This window comes from Hetaerina americana, unplaced genomic scaffold (genome assembly GCF_022747635.1).
Source record: "Hetaerina americana unplaced genomic scaffold, ioHetAmer1.1.p SCAF_1, whole genome shotgun sequence".
Classification (NCBI taxonomy): Eukaryota; Metazoa; Arthropoda; class Insecta; order Odonata; family Calopterygidae; genus Hetaerina; species Hetaerina americana.
The window spans coordinates 105106303-105128117 of record NW_027286069.1 but is presented as its reverse complement, the minus strand read 5'-3'; the positions used below and the strand labels follow the sequence as shown (position 1 = coordinate 105128117).

Sequence of the window (21815 nt, the reverse complement as noted above, 5' to 3'; positions counted from 1 at the left end):
GGAAAATGCTCACAGATGTCATCAATTGTGACGCGCCGATCGTTCCTCACGAATTCGTCAACTGAGCTCACCAGTTGGTCTGTAATGACAGACGGTCTCCCCGAACGCTCATCGTCGTGTGTGTTCCCCCTCCCCATGTTGAAGTTGCGACACCACCGCCGAACAGACGACTCGTCCATTACATTGTCTCCATACACCTCCTTTAATTGGCGATGAATATCACATGGGCGAACGTTTCTTGCATTGAGGAATTTAATCACTGCCCTCACTTCACAACTGGCGGCGTTCTCAATTTTTTTAAACATTGTAAACAATCACAGAAACAACACAGGCAATGCTAGCGTCACGCAACTTGGCTCAGAGAAGGCAGACAAGCCACTGAAGCTATCTGACCTCGTCCAGCGGCTACTCGCGTCGTCAGCACTTCATGCGGCACGAACGGGTACTACTTTCCGGATGACCCTCGTACATCAATCCAGTTTTCATTCATGTTTGCAGAAATCAATCAAAATTTAAGATTGAATACCCACATCCTATGTTTATTTATATTTATAGAAATATTTGGAAGCATTATTTTTAGGAATTTTGCACAGCATTAATTGAATGAAATGGAAATTTTCGCTTTTTTTTAGTTTGCTTGTCAAATAATGATATACTTGAGCAGTGCTTTATCCACGAAGGTTATCATTTTATTACAAAGATTGAAATGTAAAACTTACATTACTGATGCATTAAAACGTTCCTGCTGCTTAATTTCTCTACTCTGAGATAAAGATTAACAAAATGTCGGATACCCTTGGAGACGGTAAAATTTTAGATTGTGTTGTCTTCTACTGCATCCTCATCATAGTAGATTCCATATTCAATTTCTAAGTTGTCAGCCGAGTCTGCGCCAAGACATTGACGACACAAATTATCAGGATTTGAGGCCACTTCTCCCACTGGAGCTCCGCAACATATGGCAATCAGATTTACAGCAACAACTAATGGTTTTAAATATTAATTTCTTGCGGACCGCTTTAAATAAATAATGGGGCCGAGTTTGAAAAGTTTAATCAACATTCCTATTCGGTTTTATAATAAGGTTACACCCATCCATACTTAAACTTCAATATACACCTCTATGGTGTTACATTTTGAAACAATTAATAGCGGTGGGAGAAACGTTTGGTCCATTTGAGTTTTTAATTTTCTTCTTGTATAGGTTACCCTCTGGAACTAAAAGTATCTGCCAAGGTCAAGAGTTTACTATTTTGAGTTGTGCAATGATAACATGGAGAACATATATGGAATTACTATTTCTTCACCATGGGTATATTTTCCATAAAACAGAAATGAATGTCCTGGATCTTTTCCCCCTCTTCAATTCCTTCTCTTTTGCGGCTGGATTAGTTCAGTCGTTCTATTTTTATAAAATGACGCGGAATCACAACGTCGTGTCCAGGAAATGTATGCACCTTTCGCAGGTGTCATGTCGAGGTTTTTTTCAACTGTTTCTTTCAATATCAAAACGTTGGTTTAATCCATCAATCCAGGGGCCCGAACAGGGGTATTTGTATTGCTAGGATATCGCGCTACCTACAGCACAACTACCTAAGTGCCATCATGGTTGTAAGTTGCGCGAGATGTTCACTTTCAGTGAAATTCAATTCGAAAATAGCAATAAGAGTACCTGAATAACCCTCATCAATAACTATATTTCAAGTTTGAACACCTATTTGCTGAACTAGTACTTCACTGTAATGAGATTTTTTTTTGGAAATGGACAGGAAATAATTTTGAAAATAAGCCATCTATATGATCAAAATCTTGTAAAACCCTTTCTGCATGATTTGTGCGGAGCTGGCTGAGTCAACAAACTCTCGTTTTTCGGGTGTGCAGGGTAGCCACGAAAAACAATTGTGACGTTTTCAACATCATCATTGACTACGACTTTAACGTCTGTCCAAAATTTTTTCGTGTGTCAAAGGCCTCACGTGCTTGTGTTAGAAATAACCTCTATCAAATTGTATCATGATCTGGATTTACAATTGAATTACATTAAATATTTTACACTGTGTTTTGTATTTACACTATCTTTGAATTGGGTCCAGTCCTAAAAGTAACGTTTTATGAGAGGAGTAACTAACGACTAGGTACAAGTTCATATTCAAATGCTATTTAAGCTCAGCATCATTCACTTGATGCGCATGAAAGGATTTAGCAGCTGCTCTTAACTGACCTGCAGTGGGCCACTGTTGATTGAAAAAACTTATATCGATAAGAATGGAATACTAAGCCCATAACAAATAGCTGCACGTGGCCACGATCAGATTATCGATAGTGATTTGTAATGAACTTCATTACCCAGATCATTGAGTAGGTGTGCCACTTGGACAGTTGTGGATGAATATATTAACCATTTAAGAAATATTTCGAGTTTTTATCTTGCGTTCAACTGACGTGATCATGTTAGGTCAACCTGCTAATGTAATTTGTCTGGTGAAAAATCAAGAAGTCTTGCAATGCAAAAATTAAGTCTGCGAATGCTATCCTCGATGTCATCTACTCGCTCAATGTACTTTCGGGAAATACACGTCCTTGAGACACTTTATTTTAATGCCGGCACAACAATTAGTTCCATCGTTACATCGTCCCAAATTCATTTTCATGATCTATCAGTTCTTTGAATTGTTAAATACTATATGTACTGTTAAAAACTTAAGTTTCCATCCCATTGGATAAGTTTTATTGAATAATTGTGATATGTTTATGAATAACTCAGGTGTCGTCAAAAATTATGACAGTGTGAAGCAAACACAGCAAAATCGGATCATGAATACGGGGCTTCAAGTATGAAAATCGTTGATGGCGTTATCCTGACTCATATCCTGACCGCGAATTTATGAACAGAGGCCTCGTTAATAGGCATTGCGTAACATCGCTTCTAAATGCTTATTTCACCGAATGAAATAATTTACCAAGTCTCCCGCTTTAAAATGGAGATTAAAATTACGTATTCATAGCTAATTTCCACCCGAAACAATTCTTGCTCACGAAAAAGGTTTTCATGATCACACAGAAGCTCCAGATAAATCAAAGTCGTTAATCTTCAATCCCTGGAAAACAGTGCACTCTAGGGTTAGGAAGTCCTATTCAAGGATTCTTCAAAGAGTATCTCGAGTTTCGAGTTTTCTTGGAAATAGTTTTAACTGGGAATTGCATGGTAATTTGTGCAAACTAAGCTTGTCACTACTCTTTCTGTTGGGCAAGAGACACTCCTGGACCTCGGGAGAGGTCACGTCTGCGTGGAGAGAGCTCCTCAGAGCTCGAGGTAGGATCCCTAATCCTCTGTAATGACCCCTCCCTTGGTATACTGGTAGCAAGAGGAAATGTGACCCGCATCAGCTCCATCAACCAAACTTTAACCTTTTAAACGGAAGTAAATAGTAGTAAGTATATATGTGTATGCAGGCTGACCTGTGGACCGCGGGTGCTAATCCTTCTCCGGGGATTTGTGCTGCGTTTGCCCTAGAAATACCGCATACATTCACAATTGTCAACTATTTTTCCCAAAAATACCTCTACAAGATATTGGATGCATATTTTACGTATCTCATATCTTTGAAGATTTTTTTCGATAAAATTGACAGTTTTCATTGTTACATGAAGAGGCCTCAAATGTTTTGAAATTTCATAGGGCACTTTTTGTTTATACAATCGATTTATCTTGATAACATGTCACCAAATAGGGCGTTAATAGCAAGTTAAATGCAAAATTGGCACTGAGGAACGTCAATTACGTATTCTTAGTGGAAGAAGATGGAGGAAGCAGTGTAAGACGTTAAGGCAAAAACATGTAGGAAGATTTTATGAAGGAAATAGCTGCGGCTCGTTACTAGTTTCTTCAAATTGAATTTCTAACGGTGATTCTAAATTTTGTAGCTACAGCTCTTTCAATATTTATCACATACCCTTTGGCATAAACAAAAACAGTCCTGGTATCTGGTATCCTGGCCCTTCCCGAGCTCTTTCATTGAAGGGAGACATTGGTTACTTCGTAAAAAATCCATTGCCTCATTCTCAACCTAGAGCTATCGTAGTACACAGGTCTAAGCCGTGGGACCAAGTAGCAAAACCGCTGTTTTCTTGTCGGAATTTTCACTTATCCATTTGAAAGCTTATAAATCAAGTCGCAGGAAACTGGATATTCATAAATAAACAAATGTTTATTTTCAATGATTTATAATTGACAATGTATCTTGAAAGATTCATTTCAATTTAATCATATTTAGTCAACGGTGTCTAACTTAAGCACAGGAAATGTTAAAGTTGAAATGGAAGTGGTGGGCGTCGGGAATGAAAAAAGAAGAAAGAGAAGATGTGATTTGGGCAATTATTTATACATAACTGAACATTAGTTTGATGAGATGAGATTCTCAAAAAGAAGGAAGAAAAAATTGAGTATTAAAACAGAAATGGTATTAACCAGAGCAAGATGAACAGTTTTATATATTTTTGAAGAAATTTGGCATAGTACGAGGGGCATTAGGATTAGCACTGTTTTGACGATAATAATATCTACGAAACGGGGGAAACTACTGAAAGACGAGATAAAAAAGAATAGATTAGTGAAAAGTTAAATATGGAGCGTGACAATTCGTAATTAATATGAGATTTGCGGTTCCAGCTCTTTTAGAAACCACAATGGTCGTTGATTAACTGCTTTTGAGATGTGGGCGTGGTAAAGGACAAAGAAAGTAAACCGAATGGACAGGAGACTAACGACGATGCACTTATAAGACAGAATGAGTGAATGGAGGAGATGTTAAGGAGCGATGGGATGATTGAAAGTATAGGCAGAAAAGACGAGGATAGCAAATTGAGGAAAAGAATTGAAAGATAAAAAAAAATAAAAGTTTCTGGCGTCACTCGATGGAAAATCTTCATATTGAAATGGAAATTAAACCACTTGGCTTTTCCACATAGAAAAAAATTATTTACTACTTAGGTTTCGTTATGGTTAGAATTGAAAGATTTTGAGTAAGCATTTTTGGACGGTATTAAAGCTGTTGAAAGTGTGCAGGAATGAAGAAAGGATGAATATAGGGCACACAGGTGTTAGACTAAGAAACGTTTTTGAAGTTGGCTTCATATCTGCCTGTCACCTCTCTGTTAATCTAATGTTAACACACCTGACGATATTTTTGAGCGTGAATGCACAGTAAAGAAACTGGACGCATAGGGAGCACTTCTGTGGAGGTTGCGGCGTTGTTCACATTCCGTTTGGGGCGTAAGGTTCGAGGGAAGAGTGGAGCGGTGAGGGTGAGGAGTGGAACCGCGAGGGTGCGGCCAGGGTACGGGGGAATGAGGAGGGAAGAGGGTTTCATCTGCCAGGTTAAAATTCTTGTGGAGAAGCATTTTCAAGCATTCCATTGTGCCCAGCCTAAAACCTTCGTCTTCAGCGCTATGTGGTTAAAATCACCCCCAGCAGCCATGAATGCCAAGCTCGGGATTTTACCTAGCGGTAATAATAAACGCACGAGACTCCTCCTAGGCTCGTGATTTTGGAATTTCTTCTTGCCTCGTCAATGTTTGCTGCATTGAGATCCTTTTGTTTGTGTTTTTAAATCGGTTTTTGTTAGAATATATTATCTTTAACAGTTCATATGAGGTTTTCCAAAGTTTTCCCTGTAGAAATAAAGTAAACCTATAAAGTTTTTGGAGATACTTCATCATTTTTAGTCACGCCAAGTCGGAGAAAGCTATCCTGGCCCGTCGAGGTATGTATATCCGTGGCTAGGCCTTAAACAGGTCCACATTATTGGTCATTTTGGTTTGCTTGCAATATCTGGAAAGAATCAGCAGCTCGGACATGGAATTGGCTGTTGGTGGCAGTAATACGTGTTCTTGTGCTTATGTAAATAGCATTGGAAACTAATGCTGATCGCGGGTCCCGAGGGGCACTGCGTGGGAAGGATTAAGTTTTTGAAAACCATGGCCCATGGGGGATTTATCGTGATTCCCTAGATGAAGGACATAAGATCAAGTGCATAAGGAATTAGTGATTACGTCTATTCTTGATGCTAATTGCCTCACGCACGGTTTTCCGTATTGCTTAATATATTCCTTATAGTTGTGCGTCCTACTGAAACTATTGTGTACTTCATTTTCGTTTGTCTTTCCTGGATTTTTTCCCATTCCAAACATGGAGAATGGCACGATCGTGAAATAATCCTGATTGATTATACTGCGTTTATTTGTATTAAACGTTTAATAAGCATTGGAACTATCAATGAAGTAAGAAGCTATTTGTGTGATTGCTACATTCAAATGAAACCAAAAATCTGACAAGGTGACAGCATATTATAGGTCAAAAGTTTTTCGTGAATGAACATATTTTAAAGATGCATGGCCGCATAAATGAAAATAGGTTTTTACCTTTTTTGACCTCTGCAATTATTATTCTATGAATGTAGATTATCCAGTGCGGAATAAAATTAGTAAAATAAGTATCGCTTTTCTTTCCAAGATTTTTCCAAATTGTTTGGAAGTTAGATAGTGGTGTAATAACCATTAAAGGGAAGACATTTGCTCCAATTTTCAAACAATCTAAAAATATCGTACGAATCATCCATGTGTTTTAAAGTCACGTGACACATCAGATTTGGTGTGTTTTTCATGACGCCATCCACCATGAAAAACAATTTCTCGTTAATTTTGCTTTATTAATCCAGGGAAAATATGTTAAAATAAGCTACGGTATTCAATCTGTAGGTCTGAAGAACGAATTGAATTTGATGAAAAACTTTAACAACAGTAAAAGTATTAATACGTTAGTACTGACTTACCAATGAGAAAAAATTAACAAGTATATATATTGCTTTGTGTATGGTTTTTACACAGTCTTAGGTTCTAGAATGGCATTCTGTGTTGTTATGAGATTCCCATTAGCCTAAGTCAGACATCATGAGCTTTCAGTGGCGGAAACCCCTCAGTTCACGCAGTAGCAATGTCGATGCTAAATCATAATCGGAGACTTTTGATTAAGCAGGCAAGCGCATTGCTATCCACCCCCGGGTAGCTTGTATAGTTTCTTTAGATGACTAGACCATGAAACTGGTGCCGGCGGATAATTTCGTTTACTGCCCAGAGGAACTCCATTCCATCGTTTTCGAAACAAATGCATCAAATCATCTGGATGTGACCCAATCTATACCTATAAGTATATTAAATCCTGCCATAAGGCTAAGAATTTCAGATCAAGAGATATTCGAAACTTGTGAATAGAAATTGGTCAATGAACAGCCATTGGTGCTCTGGGTAATGTGAAGCATTCGAGGCTGAGGTCCTCTATCGACGGACAAAATTACTGCTAGCAGATCTCGTTGCCCCAGTATGATAAACAGCGCAAGTTATCGTTTTTAAAATTCGGGTGTCGGTTAAAAAAGACCTTAATTAACGGCAGTAGCCACATTCGCGATCCAACGCAATACAGATTACATGGATATTCAGCGATGCTTCAACTATTTACTATTTGAATTGAGAATGGCCATGTAATATTGTAAAATGACGAGAAAGAGAAAAAATAGGAATCTTCACTACATTTTTAACGACTGTTTAGTCCGGGGTTTTCAGGGTTTTAGATTCACCATTAGTTTTAATGTTTAGTGTTTGAATGTCATCATAAACTTTTGCGGAAGTAGTTAGTAAAATTAATAGAATATACATTGTTAACATGAACAAATTATACATTTTAATATTTAATTAAATGTTCCAGGTCAAATGGCATTAAATCCATTTGTCCAAAGATGTGTAACCAGGTCTTTGAATTTCTTGTTATCATTTGAAGATCCATTTGGTCATATGAATGTAGCTTATTAGTTAACTCATTTTCCATCCTTCTATTTTATTTTATCAAGGCATAATTTCCATGTGATGTGCTGTGTTGATCTCAGTTTTTGCTGTAAAGATGCCTTCAAAACAAGTTCTGTTTAGATATGATATCTTCATCATGCAATTAGTTCGTGTATAAACCAGTACCTACCTCATTTGACCATGAGGAGTACATTGAAAAATTAACAATCAAAAATTGCTATTTCAAACCTAATTGCAGACTATTGATAAATGTGTTTTGTGTTATCTATTTTACATATGCAGAGGTTTTTAAGCAAAAAATTGCCCTCACCTTGTGATACATACCTGCTCGGTATATTGCAACTGTTGCATGCAATTCAATTCCGATACATCTTCACAGGATGTCCTTGAAAAAACTTAGTATGTACCTAGTTCTCAGTGCCCAGGCTTCTGAGTCTTGCATCTTTATTCTACCCCACATTATGCATCTATATAATACCCTGAATTGTCCATTCTCTCTTTTTAGGTATATTTTCCTGGCCATATATACAGCAGAGATGACCATCAAATCTGTCGCAAAAGGTTTTATATTAAACAAGTACACATACCTTCGGAACCCTTGGAACTGGCTGGATTTCATAGTCATCACATCGGGTTATGTGACCATAGGCATGGAAGTAGGCAACCTTGCTGGGTTGAGGACCTTCCGGGTTCTGAGGGCGCTCAAGACAGTTTCTATAATGCCAGGTAAGCCATAAATAAATTTTCTTTATCAGTGTCATCATAAATACGTTTAACCACTTGGAAACATCCAGATAGAAATCACCTCTCCCTAGAGTAAGTTGTTGTCTATATGTATCAATCCAGTGAAAGACTATTGAAATTTTTTGGTCTGTGTCTACTTCATAGGTTCAAGTTTTGCCCTATCCCTGAATAATTCATTTTTGATTCGCAGGCAATCTATTAAAACATAGGTATACTTATTATCCAAAATAATTATTCATTATTACTCATCTAACTGATATTTATTATGATTTTAGTTGATTAATAAATTTAGTTTTTAAAATTATAAGAATAGCTAATAATAAAATGTAAGGTCAGCGTATTCTCCGCCCACGACTCCTGTCTCAATACTCATAGTATTGAGAATCATTAAAAACTGGTAACAGTGTGGTTTTTATGTATATACTCATACATCATATTGCTTTGTGAATAATTGCTATGCAGATTTGCTTTTGAAATTCTTGGTAGCCAACTGGCTACATTTTATAAAACTCTGAATATTCGGCATATAGTATACTATCTTGTAAAATGATAATTTATCTTTAACAATGAGGTGAACACTTTTGATCACATCCTCAGTTATTTCTAATAGTATAAATGTGTGCTTTAAAAGACAGAATGCACCATTACTCACTTTTCTACTATATATACATGTTATTTTGCTCATCGTGTGAAATTTTAAATAGTCACAGTTTAAAGCTCGTAGTTTTTCTTTTTATGAGGTCATATTTTTTCTATCATTCAAACTAAGAAACCAGAGATTTCAAATTAAATTCACTATGTGAGAAACTTTAATATTTTTCTGGAAAGAAAAATTTGACGCTTCCTAGCATGTGTAAATAAATGAGTTTTGCAGAACCAACTTATATAGGAAAATATGGGTGAGAAGACATAATGATTGATATTTTTACTAATCTATTCCGCATTCACATAAGAGGATGTTAATAATTTGGAGTTACCTTCTTATTGTCAAATAAATAAAAGTTAGCTATACAGACACATCACTCAAAACAAAAGACATTTTATCCATTTGAGAGACTTCAACTACTGCTGGTAGCCACCAAGAACTCCAGTTCCATGTTGCCAGGTGAATACGTGTAGTCTGAGAAGCCGACACCTTTCAAATTGATGGACACCTAAGACAGCACATCAGTGGGTGAATAGGTATATTATTTTATTACTAAGCGGTATGGCTGTAGGTGTGCTTATGTTTATTGCATGCATGAGTATACCAGGCAGTAGACTGTCATTAGGCTGCAACTTGTGACATCTAAAGCATTATACTTGGCATTCAGTAATACATTTTGCCTAAACTCACTGTAGGAAAAAGGTGAAAAGAAATCCAAGTTAGTAGGATCCATTAATGATAAGGTCAGGACTGAATTTCGTTAGGTTTTGACCTTTGTACCAACAAAATATGCTGCAACCTGTGGGTTTTAAGGAATATTTATCAAATACTTGGAAAAAAATGTGTAATCCCTGGAATTGTTTTACCAAAATTCTAATGAATTGATGAGTGTGATTTTTTAAAATTTCATTGGTTTTGGTCAAAAACGAATGTATAGAATAAATAAAAAACGTTACATATTGTATATTTTTACAGAACACAAGGCCCTGTGCACTATAAGGGAACTTGAAATGTGTTTTAATTTTCATTGTTCCAGGTAAATGCAGTATAATTGAATAGAAGAAGAAATTCAGTATTCCGGGTTGAGTTGAGAAGGGTTAATAAAATACCTACATATATCTAAATTAATGCTTCCAACAAGGAAGGTTTATGACAGTAATAAAGAGCATGCAGAGAGTGAACGGCAAGGCATTTCAGGTGTTGCTCAGTGGAAATGTTTCATGTTTAAGGCCATGAAAAGCTTCTCTGCTTTGCGACTTTAAACTTTATCATGATGGTCTTGATTTTTGTGGTAGTAACTTGAAGGGAAGGAAATAGCTTATCACATTATACCCCCGAGGCCTTTGGGAGGTGGTTTATTTGACTTAAGTTTTTAAGAGGAGCATTTAATTTAGGAGAAGGTATAATCCCCTAAATTAATAAATGTTTTCTCCTGCGATAATGATGGCCATGGTAAGTAATATTCAATTTGGAAAATCTGAGGATTTTGACATGCCTTTAGGCATGAAGATAATATCTTTTTGATAGCATTTGAACTTGTATACTGAGATTTGCAACTGTATGATGAATGTGTTAAGGTAAATCATGGAAATTTTGAGCATAAGTGTTCCTTTTCCCAGGCAATATTAAAAATGACCTTGTGACATGATAAATGTAGGTATATAATTTGAAGTTCAGCCTTGTTATGAAATAAATATTAACCACTTATGTGCAAGAAAGTAATCTGTCTAGTATTTTCTGAGAAAAGCATTCAAATTTCAATCACAGATTAGGGAAAACCTGTTTTGTTAAGGTTTAGTTATGAGCTAATTAAATCCAGAAAGTATCACTTGTAGAAGCTGTCATTTAATTTCTGAGGAATCTCAAGGAGGATATCTGAAAAATATGTTCATAATATCAAGGCTGGACTGACATTAAGTTTGGTAGGCAGCTTTGCAACCCATAGCTCCATTTTGCATTGGTAAAACATGAATGATTCTGAGAGACATGCTCAAAGAGGATAACAGCAACCCTCCTTAAGTGGCTTGAAGACGGATTTCTAAGCCGCAATACTTAAGTTTGGATTACTGTCTTTCATTGACCTCCAGCTAACTCGTTTACAATTGTGAAACCAACCAATCCTTTCTCTCCTCATCTCCCTCCAGGCCTCAAGACCATCATCAATGCCCTTCTCCACTCCTTCAAACAACTTGCAGAAGTAATGACACTCACCATCTTCTGCCTCATGGTCTTTGCACTCTTTGCCCTCCAAGTGTACATGGGTGAACTCAGGAACAAGTGCGTCAAGAGGCCTCCATCGCACTCTGCCTTGGGGACACCCGGGGGTGTGGGTGAGGGGAGTGTGGAACACCACCAGCCACCCCCCCCAATGCCAATGCACCATGGTGTGCACCCCTCTCCCCACCATCACCCTTTCTATCTCCTACAGCCACCCCATGGTGCGGATGGCACTGATCCACTACCAGCAGTCCTGAAAAACTCAGAGGTTCAATCGGGCCCGAAAGATGAATCCATCCTCTCAATCATCACTTTGCTTGGCGAAAACAACAACAAGACTTACATGTCTCCACATGAGATATGGCTCCAGTGAGTGGAACACCTTGTAATTTATTTAATTATAGTCTTAAATTATCATAAACTGCATGTACCATATCATTTCAGGTTATCACAGTAATATTGAATAGTCTAAGAAATGCTTTGTGGAAACATTTCATTGAGAAGTTTATATGTATATATACATGGTTAGTCTGAAAAGTTTCTGGCCTCAAAAATTTCAGAAAAAATGTCTTGTATCTTTGTTGGGTCGGAAACTTTTCAGACCACCCTGGTATATATTAAGAGTCAAGCAATCATAAGGAGGAAGAAGTTGATAGCATTTATGATACAGCAGTCGAAGGAAGAGATGGTGATGAGGTGGGGGACAATGGCCGAGGTACGAGGAATGACCATGAGGAGAAAGCAATTGAATTCTGCAGGAGACGTGTTAGTCATCACCAACACTTAGTTTAGGCACCACAAAAGGCTTAGGTATACATGCAAAATACCTGGTGACTCAGACAGGTATCAATTACATTATATTATGGCTACGCAAAGGTTCAGGAACAGTGTGATCAATACCCACAGCATCCTGGGAGGGAATGTGAACTCTGACCCTAATTTAGTTGTTATGAAGGGTAGCGTTCGTTTCAAAATGATACAGAAGGGGTAGCAGGTTGGCAAATGGAATGTAGAAGCATTAACTGTAATGACAAGGAAGGTGTATCAGCAGGCTGTAGAAAAAATCATGAATGAGGGTAAAGAGCTGAATACTATCGAGCAAGAATGGGAAAGGATCAAGAAAGGGATATCGAAAGCCACAAAAGAAACTATAGGGACCCTTTATGGGAAAAGGACAAGGAAATCATGAATCATAGATGAGATGCTTACAAAAAAAGGTGAGAGAAGAAAATGGAAGAATGGAAACACTGCTAGGCAAAAGGAAGCACAAAGTGTTAAATAATAATTTGAGATGGTAACAAATAAAGCAAAAGTAGCATGGTGGAAGACGCAGTGCAAGAATATGGAAAGTTTGCTGAAGAAGGATGAAATTGGTGCGCTAAACTGCAAAGTAATATCACTATCAGGAATTAAATGGAAATATCTGTGCTAACAGTTAGAGATAAGTCCGGTAAGATGATAGTTGACACAGAAAAGATCCAGGAGAGATGTAAAGAATATATGTATAAAAGAACTCTGTTGCAAAGAATTTAGGCCAGCAAGCTTAGGAATAGATTGAGAATATGACTTAGATGATAATAGCTTAGGTCCAGGCATACTCGACAATGAGATAGAAAGGGCATTAAGGAAGATGAAATCAAATAAGGTCATGGGTGTAGACAACATTCCTGTGGAACTACTGAAAGGTTTGGGAAAATGTGGGCAGAAGAGTCTATATGGACTAATTTGTATAAAGATAGACGTCTTTATTTGGGCGAAATTGAGACCAAATGGTCCCTTCTTCCATTTAACCCAATTTGTAGCGTTTCAAGGAAGGAATCTGGTGGGAAGACTTTGTGAGATCAGTGTTGGTTCCTATTCAGAAAGGTGAAGGCTACATCACGTGAGGACTACAGAGCAATAACTTTGATTTCTCATGCAGCTTAAGTAGTTTTCTGGATCATCAACAAAAAAATAGAGATCAGGGCTAATGATTACTTAGGGGATGACCAGTTTGGGTTGGGATGAGAACTCGTGCTGAAAGGGAGCAAGAAGTACTTAAATCGACAGGATTCCAGCAAAGATTTTAATTTTATATATAGTAAATACATATGAATCTGGCCGGAAGACTTTGTGAGATCAGTTTTAGTGCCTATTCCGAAAAAGGTAATAGCTACATCATGTCAGGACTACAGGACAATAAGTTCGATATCCCACGCAGCTTAAGTTGTTCTCAGGATCATAAACAAAAGGATAGAGAGTAGGGCAAATGATTACTTAGGGGATGATCAGTTTGGGTTTAGGAAGGGGAGAGGTACGCGTGATGCCATTGCAGTAATGAGATTATTAATCGAGAGGAATATAGAACACAACCAGGAGGTATTTGCCTGTTTTGTAGATTTCAAAAAAGCATTTGATAGAGTGAATTGGGAAAAACTAATCAGTATATTGCATAAAATAGGAATAGATTGGAGGGAAAGGAGGCTAATCCATAACCAGTACATGTCTAAGACTGCTCAGGTGCGAGTGGGAAACGGGGAGTCCGGTTGGGCAGTGTTCGGAAGAGGTGTAACGCAGGGTTGCCCATTATCACTGTTGCTGTTCAACCTGTATGCAGAGGAAATGATTAAAGAGGCATGGGAAGAACTGGAGGAGGGATGAAAGTAGGCGGGGAATCCGTAAAATCAGTTAGGTTTGCTAATGACCAAGCTTTAGTTTGTCAGTCAGCCAAGGGGTTGCAAGCATTGCTAAGTGAATTGGAAATTCAGTGCGACAGGTATGGGATGAGAATCAATATTAATAAAACAAAGGTTATGCGATTTTCTAGAAAAAAAAGGCTAAGCTAAACATTAAAATAGGAGGGCAAAAACTAGAGCAGGTAGAACAGTTGACGTATCTCAGAAGTGTTTTAGACCAACACAGTCAAAGTAGTAGGGACGTAAGGAGAAGAATTACGCCAGGGAAAGAGGCTTTTACAAGGAGGAGGAAGTTGATGTCAGGGACGTTGAGTAAGGATATTAAGGAAAGACTCGTAAAAACTTTGATATGGATCTTAGCTATGTATGGCGTGGAAACGTGGTCATTGAAGCAGGATGATAGACGTAGACTGGAGGCTTTTGAAATGTGGGTGTGGAGAAGAATGGAGAAGGTGAAATGGGCAGAGAAGAAAACAAATGAGGAAGTGCTAGGTATGGTGGGTGAGGAGAGGGAATTCTGGGAAGAAATCATAAGGATGCAGAAAAAATGGATGAAAAGCCTATTGATTGGCAGTGAGATTTTGAAGACTGTAATAGAGGGTAGAATGTTAGGCAAGCGAGGAAAGGACAGAAATAGAATTGAGATGTTGGCTGGGATGAAGGGAGGAAGGAAGTACCAGAGATGAAGAGGGACTTGTTTTAGCGTAGGATGCTGTATTGTGTTTTGTTAGTAGATATTTATTTTGGTAGTTTTCTCCATCCAACACCTACCTTAACCAGTAGATGACCTAATAATAAATATTAGCAGTATGTACTCATTTATTCTCCTTTGAAATGAGTCTGGGAAGTGCCCCTCTGCACTGTGGTGACTTCTGTATGGACCTTAATGTATTTTAGTCATTTCCCTATCTCCTGATTTTTAAATGTGAATAAAATAGGAACAAGAAACTAATATTGCATGTTATCACTCTGCAATTTTCTCAGAAATTCCACATTGTTTCCACTGTTTTGTTATCATTGAGTATCATACTATATTTCTGTTTTCTCTTTGGTTGAATCAGTGTAATGCAGTATCTTTTTAATCGATATTTTTAGTCTTCTTGGATTGAGTTTAAGAGTAATATTTATTCTTGCTGTAAATGGAAAGACCTTAATGAATGGATTACCTAGCTCTAAAATCAAGTGCTTAAGTAATGAATGAATGCATTTTGATGAAATTCTTTTATCCTTATTTCTTTCTCCACCTCAACAGGTGGATTAAGGATGAAAACAACTGGTTGAAAACTGATATGGGAGAACCGGTTTTGTGTGGGAATACCACTGGAGCACGGTGAGTTTGTTTCTGTACTACTCCTGGGCAGCGATATTTCTCATAATGCGCCATCACTATTGCTTAAACGGATATTAGCTGATAAATGTATGGAACTTTAAACATTTGTAGAGAAAATTTTAATAAATTTTGGTACATCTGAAGTGCCATGTATGTAATTCATACTCCCACATATATTATCTGAGAAACCTAAAACAGTTATGTATGACCTATTGGCATTAAAGCTCTGAGAAGTGTGTATTCTAAGAGCATATTAAATTGATATAAAAAGAAGATATTCCATGATCAATCCTTACAGATTCAGGCTTCACTTTGTATAAGTTTTGTATAACCATGAAATGGAAGAAAGAATCTCCTTCTCTACGGAATTTATTTGGTTTGGTACAACACGTTTCATGCCCTGGAAATGGAAATTCAAGAGCTTCATCCAAATCAAGTGTAACACTCTGCAGTGGACAACCCACCACTCACAATTACTCTCTGCATATTTGAATGGGATAAACAACCACATACCCAACCCCTTCCCTTCCATCACCTCCCCTCCTCAACTGTCTCATTCTCCCATCACCCCTCATTGACCATAACCCCCTTTCTCACGTACTACCGACCTCCCTAATTTCCTTGTAATTGTAATTATATATGTATGCATACATTTTTTGTTTTTGTGTAACTTATCTTACATTTTACCATTGTAAAATAACAAGATGAAATGATAAATAAATTCCCCCCTGCCCTCAGCATAATTGCACTTTTACCTCCTATTGGTTGCTGGTTCCTGCAAAATAACCATTTCTGTTTTATCTCTAACTTATCCTCACCCATCTCAATATGTTAAGTTATACATCACATGTATTTTATCACAATTTTGAGCCAGATGATTTAATAACTGTATTTGTTTTGTAAGCACATTTCTGAAGAGGTTTTTTTCCACTTCTAGGAAAAGTAAAAGCTTTTTATTTGATCAAATTTCTCTTTAGACAAAACATTTCCCCCAGAGTAATCTCCAAGCCTTATTCTTGCTTCTAATCATACAAAATACTTTTATTCACCCTATTTTGATAATTTTGCCGCAAGTATTTTGATAATGAACAATTATCAATATAAATGCATATTGAGGTGACATCATGAAAAACACAATAGACATTTGTGTACTTATGATTATTTCTTTTTAGCTGCACACCACAGCCATTTTCTCATCTCTTTACTTAAAGGGAATTTTTAAAATTACTTTAATCTTTTTATATTAAAAATCATCCACTTATGCACCTATTTTATTGATTTTGCCTGTTTGCTTGCTTTCTCAAGATTATATGTTAATTTTGGTCTTTCTCTGAAAATGCAAAAGATATAACCAGGAAATGTTGATTAACAATAACGGTTTTTAATGGATTTATACCTGAATCTTAGGGAAAGGATGCTTTAAGAAGGAATACACACTACCAAGGAAGATTTTAATTAGAGTATTTGATTGTAATTCGTTAAATTCTGTTTCTATATTGCGGTTATGTTTGACTGAACCAAGCCTATTCCCAATTATACCATATGTTATCTCTTCCTATGCCTGAACTTGCACTTACATGGTAGAAAATTTGTGTATTCTTTCCATCTCTCTTGAATCTTTCTTGTGTTTTTAAAAATTTGTCTACCTCTTCTTTGATTTTGTGCTGGGATTTTCCTTTCTTACTTCCTGAAATCTCTCTCTCAATTTCCATTTTCTCGTTAAGTGCCCTCAACCATGGCTCATTTGCCATTTTTGCCAATTAGTTTCCTGCTTCGGTCTATTATTCAACTCTTTGTAATTTCATTTATATAGCTAGGATTTAAGTGCAATTATGGGAACTTCAATATGAATTTTTTTATTCCAGTGAAGCCAATCATTGGATACTTCTGTCTGATTCATGGACAATTTTCGATTTTCTTGCTTTTTAATTTCAGGCATTGCCCCAGTGATACCGTTTGTCTTTGTGTGGGGGAAAATCCAAACCATGGCTACACCAGTTTTGACAACTTTCTTTGGTCCATGCTCACTACCTTTCAGCTCATCACTCTGGACTACTGGGAAAATGTTTACAATATGGTAAGTTTGTGCATTCTCTTGTGCATCAAGAAGTTATCCATGAGAGAGGGGGGAAATGTGTATTTGTTGGCATTTTCTTTGGTCTCTCCTCATGCTGTACGTATATTGGTCTCTACCACCTTTTTTTGAGCTCGGATGCAGTATTGAGAATGTTGGTAGTATGAATTTTGCTTTTTCATGAGCTAAATTTGAAGAGATTCACCTCTAGAATCTCCAGCATGCATCAGTTTTGTGCCCATCAAAATGGCTGGAGTTTCTGAAGAAAGGATACTCTTTGGTAATCATGCTTGCCAACACCAGATAAGTGGCTACTGAACTATCTTGCACATGGGAGTAGCCAATTGGACCCCAGGAAGACAGCCTTGTTCATGCCCATTTCAAGTGTAACTGTCTTTACTCTGCAGACTGGGGTGCAATTAATGCTGCCTATATTTGGGTCTTTCCACTTCATTAGGTATCCCCAGCAGCTGCCAGGAATTGCTCTTTTAAATGTGATTTAGATTGGGTAAAACTAGACTTTAGAATAAAGGTATGACTCAACAAACTTGCATCCTATTTTTCTTCATAAAATACATTCACCTGGAAATGAGTAAGCGGCTACAGCTGCAGGCAGGCATAATGCATTTGGCTTAAGGTGGGATCTCTATTTAGTGTCCCACATCTTCATTTAAATGCTGACACTGGATGTAGTTGATTCATCATTCATTATTTTTTTGTTTGGGTGGTTTCTTTGATACCTAACATTGCATTCAATGGAGAACTACCTGCAGCTGTACCTCAACCTCTTCAAGAGCAGTCAGAATATATAGGCACAGAAAGATTCAGTACTGAGACATAGCACAACTTGCTCTGACATAGGATTGAACCTTGAATAGGATTTTTTAAATGTACAACAGAGAGTTATAGAGATTTTATTTATTTGTGGTGAATTCAAGCACTGCTATGCAGAGAAATTTACCCCTCTTCAGTATGTTGCCAATGTTACCAACATTTTGGGAATTGTTCAATTACTTGAAAAGTCTAAGCTAAAAGTTGAGACCATTTTAAGCCATGTAAATTAAACTTCATAATTATGAATTTCATATTTTAAAAAATATCATAGAAGGAAATCCCATTCTTTTCCCTAAAATAGCATCTGCATTAATGATATGATAGATGCCAAAATATGAACAGCTTCAGAGAGAGTCAAATTTTAGTGAAATGTGTCTAATGATTAGCTGCTTTATATGACTTATAAATAAAATTTACCTTTTATTCACAGGTGCTAGCCACAAGTGGACCAATCAGTGTTTCATTTTTCACAGTCGTGGTCTTCTTTGGTTCCTTTTACTTAATAAATTTGATGCTGGCTGTTGTTGCATTGAGTTATGAAGAGGAAGCGGAAATCACACAAGAGGTAATAAATATTTTATGCCATCATTATTGTTTTTACCTTTCCAGCATTGTTACAATTTGACACCATTGTTAAAGAGTAGACTAATGCCTATGCTGGCTTTCTTTCCACCCTTCCTCCTCTCCCTTCCCATTCCTTGAGGCGCAAATGACGTCAGCTGTTGGTCACCTCCCCAAAATCTAATACTACCACCCCAAATATGTCATCTCACATGGGGTGGTCATGGGCCATTCTATTGTAAACTTCTTCCTAGTTTTTCACCAAGAAAGATTTCCATAGTTTCTGACTATGATAAGCATAGATACCTATCAAGGAAAAGGTGAACAGGCTAGATGAGCATTTTCCTTGAAATATCCATGGTATTTATCAACCAAAGGAAATGGAAAGTTGTGCAGAAAAAGGGAAACTCATACAAGTTTTACCTATATTTGAGTAAGAACACATATGTTGTGTGGAATACATCTATTTTATTTTTGTATTTATGTTCATAATGGTCCTCTCAAAAACCTCCACCTCAACTCTACTCAGCAACTTCCTCTCTTATCTTACCATGCTTATAAATAACTTTACATTGTAGTAGAGTACTATATTTACTATTTTTTTGACTATGTTAGTGCCAAACTTAAATTTTTTCTGTAATGTTGCTATTGATCCCTAATTCCTTCTTTTCATGTATTCACTGAAACAGGAACGTCGCAAGGACTTAACAGACCACCGTGACGACTCAACCTTCTCCTTTGATCCCTCAAAAATTAATGTCAAGACACTCGACAAAAACAACCGCAAGAAGATTGATTCCCGAAAAGGTATCCTTCTTGCATCCTATTCAAAGAAAAAGACGAGGAAACGGAAGAAGCCTCAGGGAACGCAAGGGGGTGGGAATGGCACCTCTGGGGGAGGAACGACGACTGCTGAAGGAGGGGAAATCAAGCCAGGCACCCATGACATAAAGCGGGCATCCATGTCAAGTGGCCAAGGAGTGAGGATGAGCCGGTCGCCCACACCCAGCCCACGGCACAGCATTGCAGAGCGCCCAAGAGTCCTCGTGCTGCCATCCGTTCCTGATCTCGGGGCTCTCCGGCGCACCTCTCCTGGAGTCATAGCCGTGATACCTGCTGATGGACCTGCAATAATGTCTGAGATGTCTGAGCGAGTGGGCAATAGTCCGAGAAGGACTACACCAGCTGTGGTGGCCCCAGCAGCCATTGTTGTTGGCGGCAATGCAGAGGAGAATGAGGGACTTCATCCAAATGCACTGGGTGAGTTTTTTTTCTCCAGCCTTCTCAAAGAGTAATATATACTCACATTATCCATTGCTAAAGGATTATGAGCAATATCTCATGCAATGGGAGGTCCAACTAACCAGACAACATTTTTCTGGTGGGTATTATCTAATAAAAATGTAGTGTTCAGAATAATATTTGGAATGATTGTGAGAGTTAGATATGTCATGAGAATTGTTTTTCATCAATCTTGGGATGAAATCAAGAATAATTGTGCATTTTAATTTTACTGATATAGTCTTTAATATACATAGTATATAATATTTTGTATGAAAATACTTAATATTATATTGATAAATTTGTCCTTACACAATGTGTCCTTATTTTAGTTAGTAATTTTTCTGGACATGTATCATCAATTGTTGGCTATAAAGGTAGCCCCCTAGTTGGACAAGTCTTGGCTTACATAAATCCATGCTTATGTTAGTAGCCATTGTCCAAGAAGATGCTATTTTGTTCTAGCTGTTTCCAAACCCAAGCAAAAAATATCTAATTTGCATATATGAATTGCTAGTTTTGAGGTATAAACACAATAAAAAAATATCACCTTAGCCTGGTAAGAAGTTGAAAAACATAAATGTAAAAATTGAGGAAACAATTATGTCTAGAGTTTGTGAGTATCACACAATTTTCATCAGATAATATCAATGAAGTCCCATTAAATTGACTGGCTAGCTCATAATATTGACGTAGAAGAGGAAAGAGAGAAACATAAACAACCTGATTGATTAAATCTGTGTACCAAATGCAAATTATTTCTTGGATATCGCCAGCAAAAAAAAAGGATGGACCTCTCACACCAGTTCAAGTCCTTCCCTTCTTTCTGCTCTTCTCCCATGTCCCTGGTGTAAGTGAGTCGACCTGCCCTCTGCCTGCCAGACCCTTGTGGAACAGTGTGAGATCAGATTGGGGAGTTTTGTTTGATAGTTTGCCTTTCAATACCATCAGGCAAGAATGAGCACTGTCTGACATCACCTCATCAAGATTGCTTCATGCATATAAATATTTTTCAGTGGATAAAGTGACAATTTTGAATTCACTCTCTGATGAATTGTCTATAGTTCTTAAAATGAATTTGTGCAAAATATGACTGGCTCTTTTGGAAAGTGAAAAACGAAAAGTAATCAAAGATGCTTAAGGACAGAACTTGCCATAATATTATGTAAGGAATTTGACAAAGAACATAGCTGTATCTATTAAGAATGAAGAAGCCTTAAGGGGAAAAGATGCCAGTTCTATCATTGAGCAATCACTAGCTAAGTGCATAAGGTATACATGTAAGAAGTATGGACCCTTTCATAAAGCCATGTTGACAGAAGGCCAAAAGTTCACCACATTTCCCACTTCTTTAGTAGTATGAATGCCAAGGGGCTATAGTGCCTTTGACATCCCAGTAATAATTAATGTCAACTTGTGGGAGAGAATGAGAGGAGATGCAGATATGTATGACTGAGATAGGGAAATGCTGTAATACTCACTGTGATTGCAGACTTGTGATAGTAAATATATGTTATCTGTGAAGTTACAAATACCATGCAGACAGAAACCATGCTTTAGTTGAATTTGCAGATTGCAAATCATGAATAGCAGTTA

At 37.3% G+C, this 21815-nt stretch overlaps 1 protein-coding gene across 1 annotated transcript in view; it reads left to right on the top strand.

The window, feature by feature from the left end:
• The window catches only part of LOC139694182 (sodium channel protein 60E-like), a 283656-nt gene that overhangs the window by 171331 nt on the left and 90510 nt on the right, over positions 1–21815 (top strand). The window contains exons 3-8 of the mRNA XM_071592651.1: positions 8363–8583; positions 11392–11833; positions 15392–15469; positions 17405–17546; positions 18808–18942; positions 19628–20198. Of these exons, the coding sequence (XP_071448752.1) occupies positions 8363–8583; positions 11392–11833; positions 15392–15469; positions 17405–17546; positions 18808–18942; positions 19628–20198 (1589 nt within the window). The remainder of the gene's footprint in view (positions 1–8362; positions 8584–11391; positions 11834–15391; positions 15470–17404; positions 17547–18807; positions 18943–19627; positions 20199–21815) is intronic.